Source organism: Gorilla gorilla, chromosome 10 (genome assembly GCF_029281585.2).
Source record: "Gorilla gorilla gorilla isolate KB3781 chromosome 10, NHGRI_mGorGor1-v2.1_pri, whole genome shotgun sequence".
In the NCBI taxonomy this organism is placed as follows: domain Eukaryota; kingdom Metazoa; phylum Chordata; class Mammalia; order Primates; family Hominidae; genus Gorilla; species Gorilla gorilla.
In genome coordinates, this window is record NC_073234.2 from 25,075,355 (window position 1) to 25,098,854 (window position 23,500).

Here is a 23,500-nt window from a genome sequence, read left to right on the forward strand (position 1 = left end):
TATACAACTTCAGTAAAAATCCACTCTCTCTTTATAAGCAGGATCCAATTGGAAACATTGTTTATATTGCTAAGGTTTGGCTTGAAATGTCATATTTAAGAATGTGCATAGAGGCCAGGGGTGGTGGATCACACCTGTAATCCCAGCATGTTGGCAGGCTGAGGTGGGTGGATCACTTGAGGCCAGGAGTTTGAGATCAGCCTGGTCAAAATGGTGAAACCTCATCTCTTCTAAAAACACAAAAATTAGCTAGGCATCGTGGCACACGCCTGTAGTCCCAGCTACTCGAGAGGCTGAGGCATGAGAATCGCTTGAACCCAGGAGGTGGAGGTTGCAGTGAGTGGAAATCCCACCACTGCACTCCAGCCTGGGCGACAGCGTGAGACTGTGTCTCAGAAAAAAAAAAAAAAGTGCATAAAATGCCTTGCTTCATGAGTTCCCAGCTTTACAGGGAATAAGTAAAAATTGTCACTTTCTGGCAGGTTCAAGAACCTTATTATAAGCAAAATCCAAAGGCTGCTTTGGTTTGGTTTCCTAGCCTCAAGAGGTTCTAAAATCTAAGATCTCCTACATCATCAACGGGAGAGAAAAATTATGCTTCTAAGGAAAGCAAAGTTACACCTGTTTTTAGATTTTAACCCTGTACATTGTCTTCAAGTCCTTGTTATCTGCCTGTGGACTGAACTAGATCCTGAATTCTCCTAAGTTCCTCCAATATTAGGTTATAACAGTCCTGATGGAGTCCCCCAACCCTCTTGCCTCGATCCTGAGTAGGGATGCTCCAGGGACATTCAGGTGACTTCCCCTTCTTAAAAATCTGACCAGCTAGGGACATTAGATACCAGAATTGGGAACAAACTAGATCCATAAGATACTATGGTCAGTAATGAGATCTTATTGGTCAGTGACTTTTTTTTTTTTTTTAATGGAGTCTCACTCTGTCACCCAGAGTGGAGTGCAGTGGCATGATCTCAGCTCGCTACAACCTCCCATCTCCCGAGTTCAAGTGATTCTCATGCCTCAGCCCCTCAATTAGCTGGGGTTACAGGCATGTGCCACCACACCTGGCTAATTTTTGTATTTTTAGTAGAGATTGGGTTTTGCCGTGTGGGCCAGCCTAGCCTCTGGCCTCGAATTCCTGACCTCAGGTGATCCACCTGCCTCGGCCTCCCAAAGTGTTGAGATTACAGGCATGAGCCACTGCACCTGGCCTGCTCAGTGACTTCTAACATTGCTGCTGTACCTGGGTAAATACTTCCAGTCATATTTAAGCGGGCTTGGAGTTGGCAAAATCTCTGAAAGAGACATCTTCAGAAAGCCTCCACGCTGGACTTAGTGGATAAAGTATCCAATGTCCAGATATTTTCAGCTGGTTTCTCCTTGGTATAGGATTTCTTCTGCATTCTACCCTACACATCTTAATGATACCCCTCATATTTTGGCTAAGCATTTGACTCCCCTTTAGAATTGTTCTAACTTGTTTTTAACAGATGTCTACAAGAGATTCCCACCATGATCCTGCCCATGCAATTTTTGAGACTTTAAACTCACTCCAGCTGGAAATAGGAACCAACTTAACCCAAGAGACTTTGGTTCACATTTAACCAGTACTTTCCTGAATGCCTCTCCTAAGTAAATGGCTCTAGTTGCTCTATTGGCCACTGCACTGCCACTAGGATTCCTGCAAGGGATCCGATGGGCCCAGAGCAGGTAGCCAACCACTTCTCTGTTGGATGGAATGCAATGTTGTTTGCCAGCATGTTTGAGCCAGTCCTTCAAGATGGATTCTGAGTGACTAACTGGACCTAAATTTAAATAGCACAAAGCAGCCATTTGCTAACTAGATTTCATACAAATGCTCTGAGTTCCTGGAAAACCCACACTCCTTAACTTTGGGACTTTCAAGACTCAACTAAATCAATCAATTAAAGCTCACTTGTGTCAGCTAATCAGGGATCAGCTGTATTGACTAATGAAAACTAAGCGAGTTTCAAATTTTAACCATTCATTTGTGTAGAAGACTTGATCGGGAGCCTGCGTATGAATACTTGCTATAAAATCTGAGCATTCCCTTTGTTCTCTGGAGCAAACAATGTTGTTAACTCTCTGTACCTTTCTCTAGAACTGGATGGAAACAACTCCATCTGAAATGCAGCCCTAATACCAGGGAACTCCTGCAGTAAAGCGCTAAACAACTTTATTACTCTAACCAACGTTTATGTCCCTAATCAGCAAGAAGTAGTTAGAATGGTCATCATCCCTTTCCCTCAAGATTGAGGAATGGACATAAAAAGGAGGGGATTTGTAACTGCTCCAGACTAATCTGTTGTCAGAAAGGGGCTCTTGAACCAGACCGTGAAAGAGGGTTCTTGGATCTCCTGCAGGAAGGAATTCAAGGAGAGTCACAGAGTGTAGAGAGAATAGACAGTTTATTGAAAGCTACTCAGTTACAGAGTAGGGCATCCTCCAAAAGCAGGAGGAGGAATGTGCTGTCTTTGTTTTAAACTCTTCTTTTATAGGGGTTTAATCTATGTAAAACCTAAGCTATGTCTACATGTGGGTAGGCTGTCAGTGTGACAAAATTTAGTACTTTGTTGATATAAAGAAACTTATCCTTGTCATCTTAGTGCATAAGTACATCAAAGTATGACTTTAGCTACCTTAAAAGCATGTATTGTTATGTGATATTGGGACATCTGGACATTCTGCTGTCGTAGGAGTTTGTCCTTGCAGCATTACTAAATCTCTTCCTTAGCTGTAAACATCTTATAATCGTAGGTCATAACTGTCAAGGAATGTGCCTTGCTAGTTTTTAGATGGAGTTGATTTTAAAATAGTGTCACTCTGGCTTTCCTATGCTCCTGCTTTCCTAACAAATCTGGTTCAACTTTTTTTTTTTATTCAACATACTCTTTTTTTTCCATGCTACCTCATTTACAGAGTGCTTCCTATAGATATGGTTGGTCTGTATGTTTCCTTTTTCAGCTTTGATTCTTATTTTTTTGAATCACACATGCTTTATGGGGGCTTCCACTACCATGAGCCATATTTTCTGTATTACCAGCAAGATGTTTGGGTTTGTTTTTTGTTTTCTTTATATTTCAAATTTTATTTTAGATTTAGGAAGTACGTGTGCAGGTTTGTTAACATGGGTGTATTGCATGACGCTGAGCTTACAATACCAATGATCCCATCACTCAGGTAGTGAGCATAATATCCAATAGGTAGTTTTTCAGAACTTGCCTTATCTTCCCTCTCTCCCTGCTCTCTTAATTCGAAGCCTATTTTCCCTATCTTTATGTCCACATGTTTCCAGCATTTAGCTCCCACTTATAGGTGAGAGTATGTGGTATTTGTTTTTCTGTGTCTGCATTAATTTACTTAGGATGATGGCTTCCAGCTGCATCTTTTGTTCTTTGTTCTTTTTGACTTTGTTCTTTTTTATGACTGTGTAGTATTCCATGGTGTATATGTACCACATTTTCTTTATCCAATCCACTGTTGATAGGCATCTACATTGATTCCATGTCTTGGCTATTGTGAATAGTGCAGCAATAAACATGCATGGTTCAACTTTTATGGTAACAAAGCTGTGAGTTGTTCTTCAGTTGTCATGGACCCTCACTCAGGTCATGTAACCTGAGCATGGACAGGTGAAACAAGTGTGCAACCACAAGGGAAACCTAATCGTTCAGACTGAGGTACAGGGACCGAATTAAGAAGTGGACACAGGATGGCAGGATCCAGGATCCAACTGGATAGAACTCAGGCATCACTTCATGGCAGGATCCAGTCAGATCTTGCCTCCCAGCATCACCTTATTGCAAGATCCAATCAGATTATTCCTCACTACCCTATGCTTATAAAACCTGACCCACCTCCCAGCTTGGCGAGGTACTACTTTGGGAACTTTGTCCAGTGTTCTCTTTACTTTCTGTAAGAACAAAATCTCCTTGCTAAATCCACCTTGTCTGTGGTCATTGGGTTGATACCTGCCAAGTGACTGAACCCACCTGTTGTGTGGGTAACATTTAGAACATATTTTCCATTTCTTTATTTTCCTTGACTGTCTGCATTGGTGTCTGTGCACCAGATAAAACAGCTTCCTTTCCAGTCTTCACAGACAGGTCTCAGATAGGACAACACCTTTACCAATCAGTCCAGACAGAGGTTCTGGGTGCCACTTAAACCTTCCTGGTAGTTGAAACCACAATGTTTGTTCTTAATGGTCCTCAGGCATCTAGAGTATGCCAGGCCCTTCCAGTGCTCTCAGATACATGAGATAAAATCCAGTTCCTCAGGTAGCAGCCAGAAAAGCTGGGGTGCTAGTTATTTGGTCTGTCTCCTTTGCTTTTCAGAGAGAAGCTGGAAGCCAGGCTTTATCACTGCACTGAGCCAAAGTGGGGAGCAGGGGGAAGTACCCACATGCTTATTAAAAACCGCTCTGACAATATTTGAAGTAACAGGGCTATAACAATTATTATTTTAAAAGCAACTGCTGTTTTGTTTTGTGTAGCCCCAGAGGTTTAGCAGATGCTGGGCCCTGTCAGCTCACCAAAACAGGGAAATTAGAAACCAGTCTCTCTGGTAGTATCTAGAGAAGTTGTGATACCAGATAGGTGGTCCAAACCCTTCACTCCTCAGGGATAGACTAAGAGATGGGAGTTCCTTCCCGATCATATGGCATTGTATTAGGGTTGGGGGTTATGATCACAGTGTGTGCAAGTTTTTTCCTATCAGTTTTGATGTGGATAGTTTCACACTCACCTAGGGTGCAGGAGTGGCTCAGTCAGTTTCTGGATTTCCAATGATGGGAATTTGCCTCTGTGTTGCTGTTGAATTGATGGTGGGGAAGGAGAGTTTAGGGCCTTCTATTCTGCCATCTGTGACTCTGACAGTTTCTTTTAATGTTAAACTATCATACAATCTAGTTACTACATTTGTAGACATTTCTCTCACACAAATGACAACTTATATTTACACAAAAGCCTGTATATAAAATGTGCATAACAGCTTTATTCATAATAGTCAAAACTTGTAAACAACTATATGTCTCACAATGGGTGAAAAATTAAGTAAATTCTGTTATAGGCATACAATGGATTACTACTCAGCAATAAAAAGGAATGGGCTATTGATACATACAACAACTTCCTTGAATCTCAAAGTACTTAGGCTAAGTAAGAAAAGCCAATTACTGAAGATCGAATTCTGTATGATTTAATTTACATAACATTCTTGAAATGACAAAATGGTATAGATAGAGAATGAGGGTTATGGATGGGTGAGTGGAGAAGAAGGGGCAGTATGGAGAAAGGGTGGTGTGGATCTCCGTCGTGATGGAAGAGTTTCGTTTCCTCATTGTATCAATGGCATTATCTTAGTCGTGATATTATAGTGTAGTTTTTTAGATGTTACCATTGGGAGAAACTGAGTAAAGAAGATGTGGGATCTTTCTTTAGTATTTCTTAGAACTGCATGTGAATCTACAACTAGCTCAAAATAAAAAGTTTAATTATAAAATAAAAGCTACATGAAATGAAGCAAAAAATAATTCACCCTTGTCATGCACACAGAGTCAGAGACTGTAACATAATTTGCAGGATCTAGAGCAGAATACAAATGTAAAACATCTTGTTAAAAAATTATTAATAATTTTGAGACAGTGATAAAGCATTAAGCCGCCTGTGGGGCCCTTTAAGCATGATAAACTGTGCTACCACACAGATTGCACATTCACGTATCTGGCCCTGCAAATGGAATGATTTTTGCCCATGATCAATTCACCATGGCCTCTTTGGGCTCAGTGAATTTGCTTCTTCAGGAGGGTAATTTTCTCTTCTTTCTCTGCTAAGCTGTTTAACAGTAGTTGCCCTGCCTAATGGGCTTCATCCATCCATTTCTCTCAGATCATTTTCATGATGCACTAGGATGAAGCACACCCTTTCTCCTAATCTTGAGGAAACGTCGATATTCAGAATATTTAAACCCAGGCACTGACCAATCAGAAGAGTTTCTGGCCAACGTTCCACACTTGAGGGAAATGACATTATCTGAGCCCTGAAGAAAAACGTTGTAGATATTCTCCAGATCAAAGCATCGCCAGGAAGATTTTAGATGTTGAAGTTCGTAATATTTCCTAAAGCAGGTATGAATTACTAGTAACTTAATAGGTATATTAACTGATGAAGTTTTCATTTCTCAGAACAAACCAGTCAAGGAAGGTGCTATTATACTCCTTTTATTCATATAGATCTTGAGGCTGAGGCAGTTTAATCAATATGCTATAATTATTGTGTAATAATAAATTACCATAAACTAGGGGTGCTATGATCTCAATATTTGTATCTCCCACTCCCAGATTCACATGTTGAAATCCTGACTCCCAAGGTGATGGCATTAGGAGATGAAATCTTTGTGAGGTCATTAAGTCATGAGGGTAGAACACCGATGAATGGGATTAGTGCCCTTACAAAAGGGGCCCACCAAAGCTCCCTTGTTCCTTCTACTATGTGAGGACACATCTAGAAGTTACCATCAATGAACCAGAAAGTGGGCCCTCACCAGGCACCAAATCTGCCAGCACTCTGATCTTGGACTTCCAGCCTCCTGAACTGTGAGAAATAAATTTCTGTTGTTTATAAGTTACCCATTTTATGGTATTTTGTTATAGGCACATGAACTAAGACAAGTGGATTAAAAACAACACAAATTATTATCTTACTGTCTAGAAATGAGAGGTTCAAAATGGCTAAAGTCAGGGTGCCACTGATAGGGCTGCATTTCTTTTGGAGGCTCTAGGGAAGAAGCCGTTTCCTTGCCTTTTTCAGCTTCCAGAGGCCACCTGCATTCCTTAGCTTATGGTCCCTTGCTACAGCTTTAAAGCCAGCAGCACAGCACCTTCAAATCTCTCTCTGACAGTGACATTCCTGCCTTCCCCTAATAAAGACCCATGTGATTAGATTAGGCCCACCTGGATTATCCAAAATAATCCCTCTGTCTTTAGACCCTTAACCATATCTGCAAAATGTCTTTTGTCATGTAAAATAACATTCTTACCTCAAGGTTTTGGGAATTAGCTTATTAATGTCTTTAGGGGGTCATTATTCTGCTTTCCACATACATTTAAAATTAACTATCAGGCTACAAAAGTCATATATGAATTGAGCTTGTTTTGCCCCAAAGCCTGTGTTCTTTTTTTATTTTTTTTATTTTTATTTTTTGAGATGGACTCTCACTGTTGCCCAGGCAGGAGTGCAGTGGCACAATCTCGGCTCACTGCAACCTCCGCCTCCTGGGTTCAAGTGATTCTCCAGCCTCAGCCTCCCAAGTAGTTGGGATTACAGGTGCGCACCACCACGCCCAGCTAGTTTTTGTATTTTTAGTAGAGACAAGGTTTTGCCATGTTGGCCAGGCTGGTCTCCGACTCCTGACCTGAGGTGATCCACCTGCCTCGGCCTCCCAAAGTGCTGGGATTACAGGTGTGAGCCATCACGCCCTGCCAGCTGTGTTCTTTTACATCATAATACACTGCCTTTTATATCCCTCACTTATTCAATATCATTACCATCCATCATGCTGTCACAAACACAAAAACCCAAGAAAAGTGGGATACAGGTCATTGAGAATAAATAATTTTTATAAACTTTTGTTCTTTCTTGTAACTTTTTATCAGTCAGCTATTCCAATGAAGCAAAATCTGATAATATATTGCTTTTATACTACTTAGTTGAGACACTCACATCTATTGAAGAGTAATGGGCACTTTGAAGGGGCTTTTTTCTTTCCTTTTATATCCGGTCAATTAGTCATTAATTTCTGCCTCCTAATATAGACTCAACTAAAAAATTATATTTTGAAAAAAATTTATTTTCTAAATGAAATTAAAATTACTCTGTATGTGTACTTCTTTTCCTCACACTGGAATTCTCTAAGGACAGTGTAAATGCACATCACTGTATCTTATGTGTGGTATCTTATGTGTGGTATCAGCTATTTAACACAAGGTTGCATAAGAAAGTAAGCACGACGATATGGCTTAGAAGTCATGAGATTCACATAGTTTAATATAAAGCTCTTGTGACAATTGGAGAGTTATTTTGTCACATTTCTCCTTTCATAATTTATGCTCCAGCTCTCTCAGATTTCAGGTGTTTTCCCAACTCTGAGATATATTCTCTTCTCTCTGGGCCTCACTAAAGAAACTAGAAGACTTCCTTCAACTGGAAGACTTCTTCCTCCACCTCAAATGCCTCACTTTATTTTTTTTAATTAATTAATTTATTTATTTATTTATTGTTTTGAGACGGAGTCTCGCTGTTTCGCCCAGGCTGGACTGCAGTGGCACTATCACGGCTCACTGCAAACTCCGCCTCCTGGGTTCACGCCATTCTCCTGCCTCAGCCTCCCGAATAGCTGGGACCAGAGGTGCCTGCCACCGTGCCTGGCTAATTTTTTGTATTTTTAGTAGAGACAGGGTTTCACTGTGTTAGCCAGGATGTATGTATTTATTTATTTTGAGACAGAGTCTCACTCTGTCGCCCACGTGGTGCAACCTTGGCTCACTGCAACCTCTGCCTCTAGGATTCAAGCAATTCTCCTGCCTCAGCCTCCCAAGTAGCTAGGACTACAGGTGCAAGCCACCATGTCCAGCTAATTTTTGTATTTTTAGTAGAGATAGGATTTCACCATGTTGGTCAGGCTGATCTTGAACTCCTGACCTCAGGTGATCCACCCACCTTGGCCTCCCAAAGTGCTGGGATTGCAGGTATAAGCCACCATGCCTGGCCTAAATGCCTCACTTTATTTAACTAACTCCAGCTCATTTGATTGGTACTTTCTTGGGAAAACTTCTTCTGGGTTAAGTGCCCTCATTAACTGCTCTCCTAATAAATTATTCTACTGCCATTCACATCTTGTTACAATAAGTCATGTATACCTACTTATTTTTCAGTTTCATATTAACTTCCTTAAAGAAAGGGACATTACCCTCAAAGTCCACCTGGCGTGCTGGCTGAAAGATGTTAAGTTTGAAAATATTTGTTAAAGGGTAAATGATTATGTACATCTTTAGGACTTCATGAACTTACTTTCAGTTTAGTTTCCACATAAGGAGAAACTTACAGCAACGTAGAAACCAAGAGATTGATATGAATAAATGATGTGACTAACTCACAAATACCGTGTCATTTGATATTTGACCTTTAAAGTAGTTTTCATATCAGATCTGTCGGTCATGGGTTCTATAGCTTACTGTGAACTTAGACATATTAGTTAGTCCCTCACCCAAAATCATCTGAAAAATAAAGGTAATATCAGCCTCATTAGTTAGTTATGCCAATTAAATAAGAACACGTATTTAAATCTCATATTAATGTGTATGGAGCATAGTAAGCAGTAATAACCTGGCATGTTGTCATGCCAGGCTAGTAACAGTAAAAGTAATAGTAGTTTCACTGGAAGGTCCAAGATTAGTGTGGAAATTCCAAGATGATTAGTGTGGAAATTCCAAGATTAGTGTGGAAATTTCAATTTATCAGGGTTTACCTTTTGTCCCCTTTAAGCTAACAATGAAATTATAAAAGGATATAAAAGGGATAAGCCTGACAGTTCATATCCACTTCTGTGTATGATAATATAACTGGAGAGACATCAAACTCATGCTGAGAACAACTAGAAGAGTTAGAATTGAAGAAAAAGGATTTCATTAAGATATTAGAGAGTGTTCAAGGCAACTGGAGGCAGAACGAAGATTCTGGAAAGGGGCCACAGAGAAGTGAGTCAGCATTCCAGGAGCCACTCTTCTCTTAGGGGCATCTTGGCAGTGGGTCAGATGCTGAGATTCTGGGGAGAGGGCAGTGGATACCAGGCATTTTTTTGGGGGAGAGAAAAATCTCTTCCTAAAGCACTTGAAGGACCAAAACCCCCAGAGAGGAGAGAGGGCCAAAGAAATGAGAAAAATTTTTCTCTCAAGCAATTTTCAAATTATTAAATTTCACAGGAAAGGAGGTTAGGAAGAACTATGTGAAAAACAGACTTGAACTTTTGGCAATCACATGTTGTTCAGGAGACAAAACCAAATTCAACTTCCAAGAAAGAGAAGCAGCTTTGATAGAAAGCAGGTTCTCAGATGGAATTACTAGAAGGCTTTATCATAGGTCCTAGGACAAACTAGAAATGATGAAATAGTAAAGAAAAAGATATATAAAATCTTACAGAAACTGGAACTCAGTCCTAATTCAACTTCATTTCTATTCGATTAAGGCAATAGCTGTCCAATCTGGAACTTATTTCTTAGAGGTAAGAGGGGCTACTGTATAGAATTCAAAAGCAGGGAAAATATGTTGTCAGAGTTAAGATAGAGATTATATTTGGGGTAATGAGCGTTGCAGGACATGAGTAGGGCACATAGCGTGTTGGTATTGTTTTACGTGGTTTTAAGATATACTTCATCTAGGCACTTGTTACATGTTATATTTTTAATGAATGTGTTTAGTTGTATGCTTATGATTTGTGCACATTACTATAAATTATATTTTAGTAAAAGGTGCCCTTACTGGCATTTATATACAAGAAATCAACACATCTGACAAGAAGCTCTTGCTGCTAAAGAGCCTCTGTGCTCCTGGATCATGCCAGAGGGAGCACAGAAGCTGCACACCATTCAAGCCCATTTTTGAAAAGTTGTAGCAGCCATAGCAGCAAATTCCCAAAATATCTTGAAGAAATTGAAAACAAGATATTTTTTGAATGAGCGTAAACTCTTGGGAATGAATTTTAATTTGAGATTAAAATTGCTGTTGTCTTTACTTACCTAACATTCATTTCCTCTGAGAGCCAACTCCTTCCTTTCAATAAATTCTTATTTTCTATCATAATATTGCTTTGTACCGCACAAAATAGAATTATAATTTTTAATAGTCAAAGAAATTTTAAGTTATCAAACATTAGTTTCTTTCGTAACCAAAATACTGTTAGAGAAGTAGCTTCAACTTTTTAAAATTCTTACAAACACCAGTTTATTCTGTTGTGATGAGCTGATTTTTGAAACAATTTATGCTTCATTTGTTCCTCTAGCTATATTTAACTTAAAGGCTTGACATTTTGAGTTACTGGGGCGGTTACACACTGACACGTTTTAGTCGTTGGGCTTTTTTTTTGTTTTGTTTTGAATCATTCTTGGGGTTGAAAACGTAGAGACTGTGGTTTAGATCACTCATAGAAACTGGAGGCAAAATGCATGACAGTAACAATGTGGAGAAAGACATTACACCATCTGAATTGCCTGCAAACCCAGGTAAGAAGCTGGGCTCTACAGAGTAAGTGTGAGGACTGGAATGGGAAGGTAGTGATAGTGATGGGCTCACACAGGAAAGGTGCTGATCTAGTAAAAAGTTTTCAAGGATAAGAGATGGAATGTGGGAGTCCATAAATTGGCTTATAATTTGTGTAAAACATGCATATATTTATATTCCCAGTTCCAACAACTAAGGAGAGGGAACAATGAGAGAAAGATGTAAGACAATGAGATAAGGTTAAGTTTAGGATTGAAAATAAAAACAGTTAATTTCACTAAAAAAAAAAAAAACTATACAAACTCTAAAGTGTTACTCAGATACAAGATACCATCATTATTACATAGGTAGAAAACCTATCATGGAAGCTCTTAAGAGAGAAAAGGTAGAAAATAGTATGTAAAGGACATTTACAAATCAAAAAAGTAACAAAGGTTGAAGTAGAAACTTAGTAGGGCATTCTAATGGAATTATGTTACATTGGATGCACTGGAAATATATATATATATATAGCTTTATATGATGCTTTAGTAAGTGAAAAAAATGACTTGCCACAGTTAGGGAAAATCAAGGTTTTATAACTTAGGACTTAAAAGTTTGGAGTTTTCTCCTCCCAACTTAAAAGGTAGTCAATTTGGAGAAAAGGTAATTCAGAGGCAGAAAAAGATGAACTCTAAATGTTGTTAAATGACTTCATTTATTTCTTCATTCATTGGGTATTTTGAGCATTTTATACCAAATGCTTTAAAGTATTTGTCGGATAGTTCCAACATCTCTGTCATGTCCTCCTTGGCTTGTGTTGTCTTTCCCCATGGAAGTTGACATTTTCGTGGTTCTTCATATACTGTGTAATTTTGGATTGTAATTTGAACATTTTGAACAAATAGTTAGACTGGATCTTATTTACATTTTGGAGTATATTGATACTATTGTTTTAGCAAGCAATCGCCCTGGTGAGATGAAGACAATCTGTGGGATCTGGTTCCAATGTCAGTTCCATTCTGAAAGCCTTTGTAGTGCTATTCAGACATGTGCATCAACCAGGGGTGAAATTGGGAACTGTGCAATGCTCTACTCATTAGTTCAGGTCTTAGCATCTTTAGTGTGCCAATTAGAACCATATCTAGGCATGCATAAGTTGAGGGGTAGGTGAATCCAGGAGTTTATAAATAATGTTCATGGGTCTCTTTCTAAAGTTTCTTCCTCTTCACCATCTGACCTGTACTTTCAGGTTCCCAGGGGCTTCTCCTTTCCATCCTCCAGCTAGAAATGCGGAGCTCCTTTTATTCTGATGAACCATACACTTCTGCAATTATAGCTGCATCTTTAAGCTCATGTGGCAGACGGACAGTGAGAAAGAAGAAAAAAAAGCAAGAGGTTTGGCCCCACTCTCATGGAGCTACAGCTCAACTGAATGGAGAGGATTGACTTTAGATTTCTTTTCTTTTTTTGAGGTGGAGACTCACTCTGTCCCCCAGGCTGGAGTGCAGTGGCGCGATCTCGGCTCACTGCAAGCCCCGCCTCCTGGGTTCACGCCATTCTGCCTCAACCTCCTGAGTAGCTGGGACTACAGGCGCCCGCCACCATGCCCGGCTACTTTTTTGTATTTTTAGTAGAGATGGGGTTTCACCGTGTTAGCCAGGATAGTCTCGATCTCCTGACTTTGTGATCCGCCCGCCTCGGCCTCCCAAAGTGCTGGGATTACAGGCGTGAGCCACCGCGCCCAGCCGAGGATTAACCTTTCTCAAGGTTTTGGCTATTGCATGTTGCTGTAGTTTCCCCTACCATCATCAGATTGCCTGAGGTTTGAGGCACATGAGAATGTAGACAAGAGGGGGAGAAAAAATAAATGTGGTATTTTCATACTCTATTTGAGGTAGGAGTTTGCTTTTCTGTTCCTCAGACCATACCTCTAGTGCTTCTCCTGGAGCCCTCTCTGTTTTTATGCTGACAGACGCTCAATTCCATGTTTCTGGCTGTATTAAGTTCTGGGCAGTGATACTAGAGTAGGGAAATTTAAATTCACCACTGGTTTGATGGCTCTTTAAATTTGGATATTCTTGTAAGATCTGCTGCTAGTATATCCTTTTTCCTTTTGCTCTTTTTTGTTTTGTTTAAAGACCATATTTTTAGAGCCATTTTGGGATCACAGCAAAATTGTGAGAAAGGTAGTTTTTTTTTTTCATTTTCTCCTTGTTGCCACACATATATAGACTCTGTCTTAGTCTGTTTTGTGCTGCTATTACAGAATACCCAAGACTGGGTAATTTATAATGAACAAAATCTATTGGCTCATAGTTCTGGAGGCTGGAAAGTTCAAGACTGAGAAACACATCTTGCTCCATCATCCCATGGCAAAATTTGGAAGGGCAAGAGAGCACATGCATAAGAAAGAGAGAGAGCAAGAGGCACCAAACTTGCTTTTATAACAAATCCACTTTCGTGATAGTAAACCCACTCCCATTATAAGGACATTATGACCTGATTACCTCTTAAAGGGCCTGCCTCTCAACACTATTGCATTGGGGATTAAGTATCAACACATGAACTTTGGAGACACATTCAAACCATAGCAGTCTCTAACATCAACATTCTTCACCAGCAGTACATTTATTACAATTAATAACCTACATTGGCATATTGTAGCACTCAAAATTCATAATCTGATGGACTTCCCTTTGTCAGTGACCTGACCTTTCTCCCTGGCTGCCCTTAATATTTTTTCTTCCATTTCGACCTTGGAGTATGTTTCTTGGGGTTGATCTACTCATGAAGTATCTTATTGGGGTTCTCTGGATTTCCTGAATTTGAATATTGGCCTGTCTTGCTAGGTTGGGGAAGTTCTCCTGGATTATATCCTGAAGTGTGTTTTCCAACTTGGTTCCATCCTCCCTGTCTCTTTCAGGTACTCCAGTCAGTGGTAGGTTCGGTCTTTTTACATAGTCCCATAGTTCTTGGAAGTTTTGTTCATTTCTTTTCATTCTTTTTTCTCTAATCTTGTCTGTCTGCCTTATTTCAGCAAGATAGTCTTCAAGCTCTGATATTTTCTCTTCTGCTTGGTCAATTCAGCTATTGATACTTGTGTTTGCAACATGATGTTCTCGTGCTGTGTTTTTCAGCTCCATCAGGTCATTTATGTTCCTCTCTGAACTGGTTATTCTGGTTAACAGCTCCTGTAATCTTTTATCATGCTTCTTAGCTTCTTTGCATTGGGTTAGAACATAATGCTTTAGCTCAGCGAAATTCGTTATTACCAACTTTCTGAAGCCTACTTCTGTCAGTTCATCCATCTCAGCTTCAGCCTTGTTCTATGCCCTCACAGGAGAACTGTTGCGATCATTTGGAGAAGAGGCACTCTGGCTTTTGGAATTTTTAGCGTTTTTTCATTGTTTTTTCCTCATCTTCGTGGATTTATCCACCTTTGATCTTTGAGACTGATGACCTTTGAATGGGGTTTTTGTGGAGTCTTTTTTGTTGATGTTGTTGTTGTTACTTTCTGTTTGTTTGTTTATCTTCTAACAGTCAGCCTTTCTGAGGCAGGTCTGCTGCAGTTTGCTGGGGATCCACTCCAGATGCTGTTCACATGGGTATCACCAGTGGAGGCTGCAGAACAGCAGATTGCTGCCTGCTTCTTCCTTCAGAAGTTTCGCCCCAGAGGGGCACTGGCCTGATGCCAGCCGGAACTCTTCTGTATGAGGTGTCTGGTGACCCTTGTTGGGAAGTCTCACCCAGTCAGGAGGCATGGGATCAAGGACCCGCTTATGTAGAGAATCTGACATTCCCTTAGCAGAGCTGGTGTGCTGTGCTGGGGGAATCCCACTCATCGGGTTCATCTGGTCTCTTCAGAGCCAGCAGGCAGAAAAGATTAAGTCTGCTGAACCTGAAACTGCCTCTCCCCTCAGGTACTCTGACTCAGTGAGATGAGAGTTCTGTCTGTAAGCCCCTGACCAGAGCTGCTGGAATTCTTGCAGGGATGACCTGCCTGGTGAGGAGGGATGGCTCAGGGTCCCACCTAAAGAGGCAGTCTGGCCACAACCTGCCACAGCCAGTTTGCTGCACTGTGGGAAATTTGGCCCAGTCCAAACCTCTCAGGCTCCTTTGCACTGTCAGGGGCAAACTGCCAACTAATGGTGGTCACCCCTCCCCCCAGGAACTTAGTCATTCCAGGCACACTCCAGACTACTCTGCTGGCAGCAGGGATCTCAAGCCAGTGGGTCTTAGCTTGCAGGGATCCATGGGAGTAGAACTTACTGATTGAGACTGCTGGGCTCTCCTCCTTGGCTTCAGCCCCCTTTCCATGGGACTGGATGGTTCTCCTGCCTCACTGGAGTTCCAGGCACCACTGGAGTATGTAAAAACTCCTGCAGCTCAGTGCCTGCCTAAACAGCCACCAATGGGAGTGGCTGTCATTGGTTTGCCCAGGTTTGTGCTTGAGACCCAGGGCCCTGGTGGTGTAGGCTCACGAGGGAATCTTCTGATCTGCAGACTGCAAAAATCTGTGGGAGAAGCATAGTACCCCTGGTGGGTAGGACAGACCCTCCCCACTTCCGTTACCTCAGGGAGGCAGGTCTCCCCACCCTGTGCAGCTCCTGGGTGAAATGACACCCCACCTGCTTTCTTCCTGCTTTCTGTGGGTTGCACCAGCTGCCCAATGAGATGAACTTGGTACCTCAGATGAAGATGCAGAATTCACCTGCCTTCCGCATTCATCTCACTGGGAGCTTCAGACCAGAGCTGTTTCTGTTTGGCCATTTTGGCCCCTCCCTTCAAGTATGTTTTCTTTTGTAAGAAACTGCCAAAGTGGCTGTAGCATTTCGCTTTCTTACCAGTAATGCATGAGACTTCTGGTTGCTCCACATCCTTGCTAGTATTTGATATTGTTAATGTTTTAATGTAACACTTAAGTAATATGTAATGATATCTCATTATTTTAACTTGCAATTCTCAAAAGACATATGATATTAATAATTTGTCTTTTCATTATTTTGATTATGTCTTTTGCAGGTCAAAAGTTTTTAGTTTTAATGAAGTCCAATTTATCAGTTCTTTCTTCCATGGATTGTGCCTTTGGTATTATATTTAAAAAGTCATCACCATACCCAAAGTTATCTAGGCTTTCTCTTATATTATCTTCTACGAGTTTTACAGTTTTGTGTTTTACCTTTAGGACTATGATACATTTTGAGTCATTTTGGGGAAAAATGTAAAATCTGGGCCTAGATTCATTTATTTGTATGTGGGTGTCTAGTTGTTCAGCATCGTTAGTTGAAAAGACTGTCTTTTCTTAATTGTATTGCTTTTGCTCCTTTATGAAAGATCAGTTGACTATATTTATCTGGGTCTATTTCTTTTTAGTCTGCTACTCTGCTTTCTATCCTTTTTCATTAATTTATTTGTCTATTCCTTTTTTTTTTTTTTTTAAGAGACGGAGTCTCACTCTCTTGCCCAGGCTGGATTGCAGTGGCGCAATCTCAGCTTACTGCAAGCTCCGCCTCCTGGGTTCACCCACCATTCTCCTGCCTCAGCCTCCTGAGTAGCTGGGACTACAGACACCTGCCACCACGCCCGGCTAATTTTTGTATTTTTAGTAGAGATGGGGTTTCACCGTGTTAGCCAGGATGGTATCGATCTCCTGACCTCATGATCCACCTGCCTTGGCCTCCCAAAGTGCTGGGATTACAGGCGTGAGCCACCGCACCCAGCCTTATTTGTCTGTTCTTTAACAAATACCACACTGTCTTGATTACTGTCGTTTTAGAGTAAATCATGAAGTCAGGTAGTATCAGTTGTTTAACTTTGCTCATCTCCTTCAATAATGTGTTTGCTTTTCTGGGTCTTTTGCCTATCTATATAAACTTTAGAATCAGTTTGTTGATATTTATACAATAACTTGCTGAGATTATTATTATCATTGCATTTAATCTGTAGATTAAGCTGGGAAGAATTGATATCTTGGCAATGTTGAGTCTTTCTCTCCATGAACATAAAATACTTCTCCATTTATTTAGTTCTTCATTGATTTCATTCATCAGTTTGTAGTTTTCCACATATAGATTTTGTATATATTTTGTTAGATTTATACCTAAGTATTTTATTTTTTGAATGATAATGTATATGGCACTGTGTTCTCAATTAAAAGTCCATTTGTTTATTTCTGGCATATAGAAAAGTGATTGACTTTTGTGTATTAGCCATGCATTCTGCAACCTTACATATCAGTAACCTTGCATATCAGTAACCTTGCATATCAGTTCCCAGAATTGTCAATTATTTTGGATTTTCTACATAGATGATTATGTCATCTGCAGAGAAATACAGTTTTATTTCTTACTTTCTCATCTGTATACCTTTTATTTCCTTTATTTCCTTTTCTTGTCTTACTGCATTATCTAGTACTTCCAGAACAATGTTGTAAAGTATTGGCGAGAGGGACATCTTTGCCTTGTTCTTGATCTTAGTGGGAAAACTTCAAGTTTCTCACCATACTTGAGGATGTTAGCTGTAGGTTATTGTAGATATTCTTTATTAAGGTGAAGAAGTTCTTCCCTATTTCTAGTTTACTGGGAGTTTTTGTCACAAATCCGTGTTGAATTTTGTTTACTGAAAGTTTTTATCACAAATGGGTGTTGAATTTTGTTAATTTTTTTTGTATATATTGATATAATCAAGTGATTTTTTTTAGCTTGTTAATGTTATGGATAACATTAATTGATTTTTGAATGTTGAACCTGCCTTAAATAGCTGAAATAAATTTCACTTCATCACAGTATATAATTCTTTTTATACATCATTGGATTGGATTTGCTAATGTTTTGTTAAGGTTTTGCATCTGTGTTCATGGGGTATATTGGTCCATAGTTTTCTTTTCTTGTGATGTCTTAATCTGATTTTCCTATTAGGATAAAGGTGGCCTCATAGAATGAGTTAAGAAGTATTCTCTCGGCTCTAACTTCTAAAACAAATTATAGACAATTGGTATAATTTTTTCCTTAAATATTCGGTTGAATTCACCAGTGAGTCCATCTTGACATGGTGCTTTCTGTTTTGGAAGGTCAACTTCTGTAATAAATGTAAACATATTTAGGTCATCTATTTCTCCATGTATGAGTTTAGACAAATTATGTCTCTCAAGTGATTGATCCTCTATGTGGACATAGAACTGTCCATTTTAGCATCCATGGGATCTGTAGTAACAACTCCTTATTTATTTCTGATATAGATAATTTGTGTCCTTCCTCTTTTCTTCTTAATTAGCCTGGCTAGAGCCTTATCCTTTTTTTTTTTTTTTTTTTATCTTTCAAACCTAGTTTTTGGTTGTGATAACTTTTTTCTATCAGTGTCCCATTTTTTATTTCTGCTCTAATTATTTCTTTTCTTCTGTTTAATTTGTACCTGATTTGCTCTTCTATTTCTAGTTTCCTAAGGTGTAAACTTAGATCATTAATTTTAGATCTTAATTTTTTTCTAATAGATGCATTCAATACTATCAATTTCTCTTTAAACAATGCTTTTACTGCATCCCACAAATTTTGTTAAGCTGTATTTTCATTTTCATTTAGTTGAAATATTTTAAAACTTCTGTTGTGATTTCTTCCTTGACCCATATGTTGTTTAGAAACGTATTGTTTCATCTCCACATGTTTGTGGAGATTAGTGGGATTTTAAAATTTTCTTTCTGTTATTGACTCTGGTTTATTTACATTGTGGTCTGAGAGCAGACACTGTATGATTTCTATTTTGTTAAATTTGTTAGGATATGTTTTGGCCCAGAAGGTGGTCTATTATGGTGACTATTCCATGTAATCTTGAGAGTGTGTATTCTGCTGTTGTTGGACAAAGTAGTCTATAGATGTCAATTATATTCGGTTAATTGATGGTGTTGCTGAGTTCACCTAAGTTCTACTGATTTTCTGCCTGATGGATCCGGGCATTTCTTTCTTTCTTTTTTTTTTTTTTTATTTTGTTGTTTTTGAGACAGAGTCTCGCTCTGTCACCCAGACTGGAGTGCAGTAATGCAATCTCATCTCATTTCAACCACTGCTTCCCGAGTTCAAGCAATCCTCCCACCTCAGTCTCCTGAGTAGCTGGGAATACCAGCAAATACCACCACACTTGGCTCATTTTTGTCTTTTTGTAGAGACAGATTTTACCACATTGCTCAGGTTGGTCTTGAACTCCTGAGATCAAATAATCCAGCCTTTTGGGCCTCCCAAAGTGCTGAGATTACAGGCATGAGCCACTGTACCCTGCTGGATCTGTGCATTTCCAGTAGAGTGTTGTTGAAATCTCCAACTATGATAATGAATTCATCGATTTCTCCTTGCAGTTCTATTAATTTTTTGCCTCACGTAGTTAAATACTCTCTTGTTAGGTGCGTGCACATTTAGGTTTGTTATGCGGAAACATAACATAGTTTCTTGGAAAGCTAATTCTTATACCATTATGCAATGCTTTTCTTCATTCCTGATAAATTTCCTTGCTTTGAGGTTTGTTCTGTTTGAAATTTGTATAGCTTCTCCTGCTTTCTTTTGTTTGTGCCAGTATGATATAATACATATATATATTCATGATCCATTTACTTTTAATTTGTGTGTCTTTATATTTAAAGTGCATTTCCTGCAGACATCATATAGTTTAATCTCTGATTTTTAATTGGTGCGTTTAGATCATTGATATTAAAATGATTATTAATATAGGTGGATTAAATATCTACCATATTTCTTTCTGTTTTCTATTTGTTGCCTTTGTTGTTTCTATTTTTGTTTTTCATTCTCTTCTTTTCAGAGGCAGAGTCTCATTCTGTTCATTAGGCTAGAGTGTGGTGGTATAATCATAGCTCCCTGTACCCTTGAAATCCTAGGCCCAAGTGATTCTCCTACCTGAGCCCTGAGTACCTGGTATTACGGGCATGTGCCACAAAGCCTGGCTAATTTTTATTTAATTTTTGTAGCGACAGAGTCTTGCTACGTTGCCCAGGCTGGTCTTGAACTTCTGGCCTCAAATGATCCTCCTGCCTCAGTGTCTCAAAGGGTTGGGATTATAAGTGTAAGCTACAACACCCAGCCATGTCTTCCATTTTTTTCCTGCATTTTTAGTTTTTAACTTAGCATTTATAAAGTTCCATATTTTCTCATTCTTAGTATATCAATTATACTTTAAAAATGTGATTTTAGTGGTTACCCTAGTGTTTGCAATATACACTCACAACTAACATAAGTTTGCTTTCAAATAATACTATACCATTTCACAGGTACTGTGAGTACCTTATAATAAAAAAATCCTAATTCTCTGCTTTTATCCCATGTGTCATTTCTGTTATTTATTTTATTTACAAGTAAGAATACATAAGCATATAAATATATATAAAAGATGTATACATAAGCACACATAATTAAATATATTGCTACTATTGTTATTTTGAACAAACTGCCATTTGTTAGATCAATTAAGAATAAGAAAAATAAATAGTTTTATTTTACCTTCACTTATTTTTTATATTGTTCCTTTTTCATATAATTTAGGTTTCTAACCTGTATAGTTCTCTTTCCTTTTAAAATAATTGCATTTAACTTTTTTTGTTTTTTGATATAAGACAAGTCTACTGGCAACAAGTTATCTCAATGTTTGTCCAAAATAGTGTTTGTTTCTCATTCACTTTGAAGAATTTTTTTGGCTAAAGAATTCTAAGTTGATAAGGTTTTTTCTCTTAATACTTTAAATATTTGTTTCCACTGTCTTCTTGCTTGCATGGTTTTTGAGAAGAATGTAAATGTCATTTTTATCTTTGTTTCTCTACATGTAGAATTTATTTTCCTCTGGATTCTCTTATGATTTCTTAAATCTTTGATAAAGGGGGTACAGGGGCATATGTGAACTCTATATTTTTAATTCAGTGTTTCTGTCAACTTAAACTGATAAAAACTAAAATCTATTGATTAAGACAAATATCTTGGGAGACATCAATGTAAAGCTTGCTGATGTCTCTAGTGTTGGGGGGAATGTTGGAGAAAAATATGCCTATTTAGCTAAGGACAAACCTAGATAAATTAACTAGAAGTGTGAATTGTATGCAAGAGATTGTGTCAGAACAAGGTTCCAATAATGAACTTCATAAAAGGTTTTAGATAACCTAAGACATTTTGAAATATAACACAACTACAGGAAATTATACAATACAAATATGTAGCTTGATTAATTATTATAAGATAAACACCTTTGTTGACTCCTGATATGGCCTAGCTGTGTCTTCACCCAAATCTCATCTTGAATTGTAGTTCTCATAATCCCGACTTGTCATGGGAGGGACCCAGTGGGAGATAACTGAATCATGGAGATGGTTACCCTCGTGCTGTTCTTGTGATAGTGAGTGAGTTTTCATGATATCTGATGGTTTTATAAGGGGCTTTTACCCCTTTGTTAGGCACTTCTGTCTCCTGCTGCCTTGTGAAGAAGAACACGTTTGCTTCCTCTTCCACCATTATTGTAAGTTTCCTGAGGCCTCCCCAGCCATGTAGAACTGTGAGTCAATTAAACTTCTTTCCTTTTTAAATTATCCAGTCTTGGGCAGTTCTTCATAGCAGTGAGGATGGACTAATACAACTACTAACATTGTCTGAGAAAGATCCTTGTTATGTGGCTCAGAGGCCCTCCATGTATTCTTAACTATTCACTCTCCTATCCTTCCAAGAATAACACTAATTTGACCTCTACAATAATCACTTTATCACTCCAGTTTTGCCTTTTTTCCTCCGAAACAATGCCTTTTAAGTCAATTTTAATTGATAGATTTCCTCTTAATATCATTTAAAAATATTTCTTTACATTTTTAGACAGGAATCAGAATAATTTGCTATGTTGAATTTCCAGTTACTTGGATTTTGTTGATTTCATTCCTGTGGTTTAGTTGACATGAATCTCTCCAATTGAAAGGGTAACTTGAATATGGTAGCTGGAAAGTTAAAATCAATTCTTTTAACTTTGGAAAATGATTAAATTCTGGAGATAGAATAGTAAGTTCATAAGATGACAGGTCATTTGCATCCTCTAGTGAAAAGCGAAGGAATTAAATAAAAATAACTTTTTGATGCTTAATGTTTCTGGCAGTATTATGTCTGTATTTAATTGTTAAAATGTTTTTCAATAATTTTTTCCAGGTTGTCTGCATTCAAAAGAGCATTCTATTAAAGCTACCTTAATTTGGCGCTTATTTTTCTTAATCATGTTTCTGACAATCATAGTGTGTGGAATGGTTGCTGGTTTAAGCGGTAAGTGAACTGTAATCTTTATTCATCTAGAGAGAATTATACTTGTAAAAAGAAGAGGAAGAATCTGAATAATTTTGTTATTCTTTACAGCTTTTAATATATTGTCTCACTAACTGAGTTAAACTCCAATAACTTTTTAAGTGGCATCAAAAAATTTAATTATGTAAATAGGGTTCACATTATTCCAAGTTTAGTGAGATGATCAGAGTCTTCAGAAGGTAGAAGACAGACCACTATTCCTTAAGAATATTGATGCAAAAATTAAAAAAAATAGTAAACTGAAAAATAGTCTCTTGTCCAATCTAGGGACATGGTTAATTTTACCTCCACAACAACCTTGTTTCATGAAAAATAGCAAAACAGATGGTTTAAAGTACACAAAACTACTAAGTGGCTGTATAACATCACAGGCAGCCTGTTCTTTCTTCCTAGCTATTTGAGCATGTTCTGGCCCTTGTTTTTTTTAGCATATGTAGCCCATCTTCCTAGAAAACAAACTCCTTTTAGTGATTGTACCCTAAAAGCAATTTAGCTATAAAAATTATCTTGTACTTCAAAACATGCTTGCAGTGCATCTAATATAGACCAAGCTAAGACATAGAAAACTACAAAAGCACTTTCCCCAAACCTCATGCCAATCTGGGTATCAACCTAAAATCTACCCCCTGTTACTACATTCTGAAGTAATTTCAGAGAGACCCTTCAAATACTGCTTACGTAACTTAGAGTCAGCAATACTTGGAGCACTCCATGTAACACTCTAAATAATTTCTATTCATTTGCAAATCTTTTGCTTATTATCTTTTGGCATTTTGAAACCACAGATAATATACTTTATACATTTATGAAGCAAAAATAATTTTTTTATTTCAGAGATTTAAGTCAACTAATTATAACTATTTAAGAAAGAAAAAATTGGAAAGAGACAATTTCTGTAGTCTG

The 23,500-nt window shown here is 38.4% G+C and overlaps 1 protein-coding gene across 3 annotated transcripts in view; it reads left to right on the top strand.

Moving 5' to 3' along the window:
- Positions 1-5: 5 nt before the first annotated feature.
- CLEC2D (C-type lectin domain family 2 member D) overlaps positions 6-23,500 on the top strand; it is a 37,887-nt gene continuing 14,392 nt past the window's right edge. For 2 of the 3 annotated variants that reach the window (XR_010129300.1, XM_055358652.2), the window contains exons 1-2: positions 6-11,296; positions 22,448-22,558. Coding sequence is in view for 2 of the 3 variants with exons in the window: in XM_055358652.2 (XP_055214627.1) it covers positions 11,236-11,296; positions 22,448-22,558 (172 nt within the window). In the remaining variant the exon portion in view is untranslated. The remainder of the gene's footprint in view (positions 11,297-22,447; positions 22,559-23,500) is intronic. The other variant, XM_004052677.5, reaches the window with a different exon arrangement.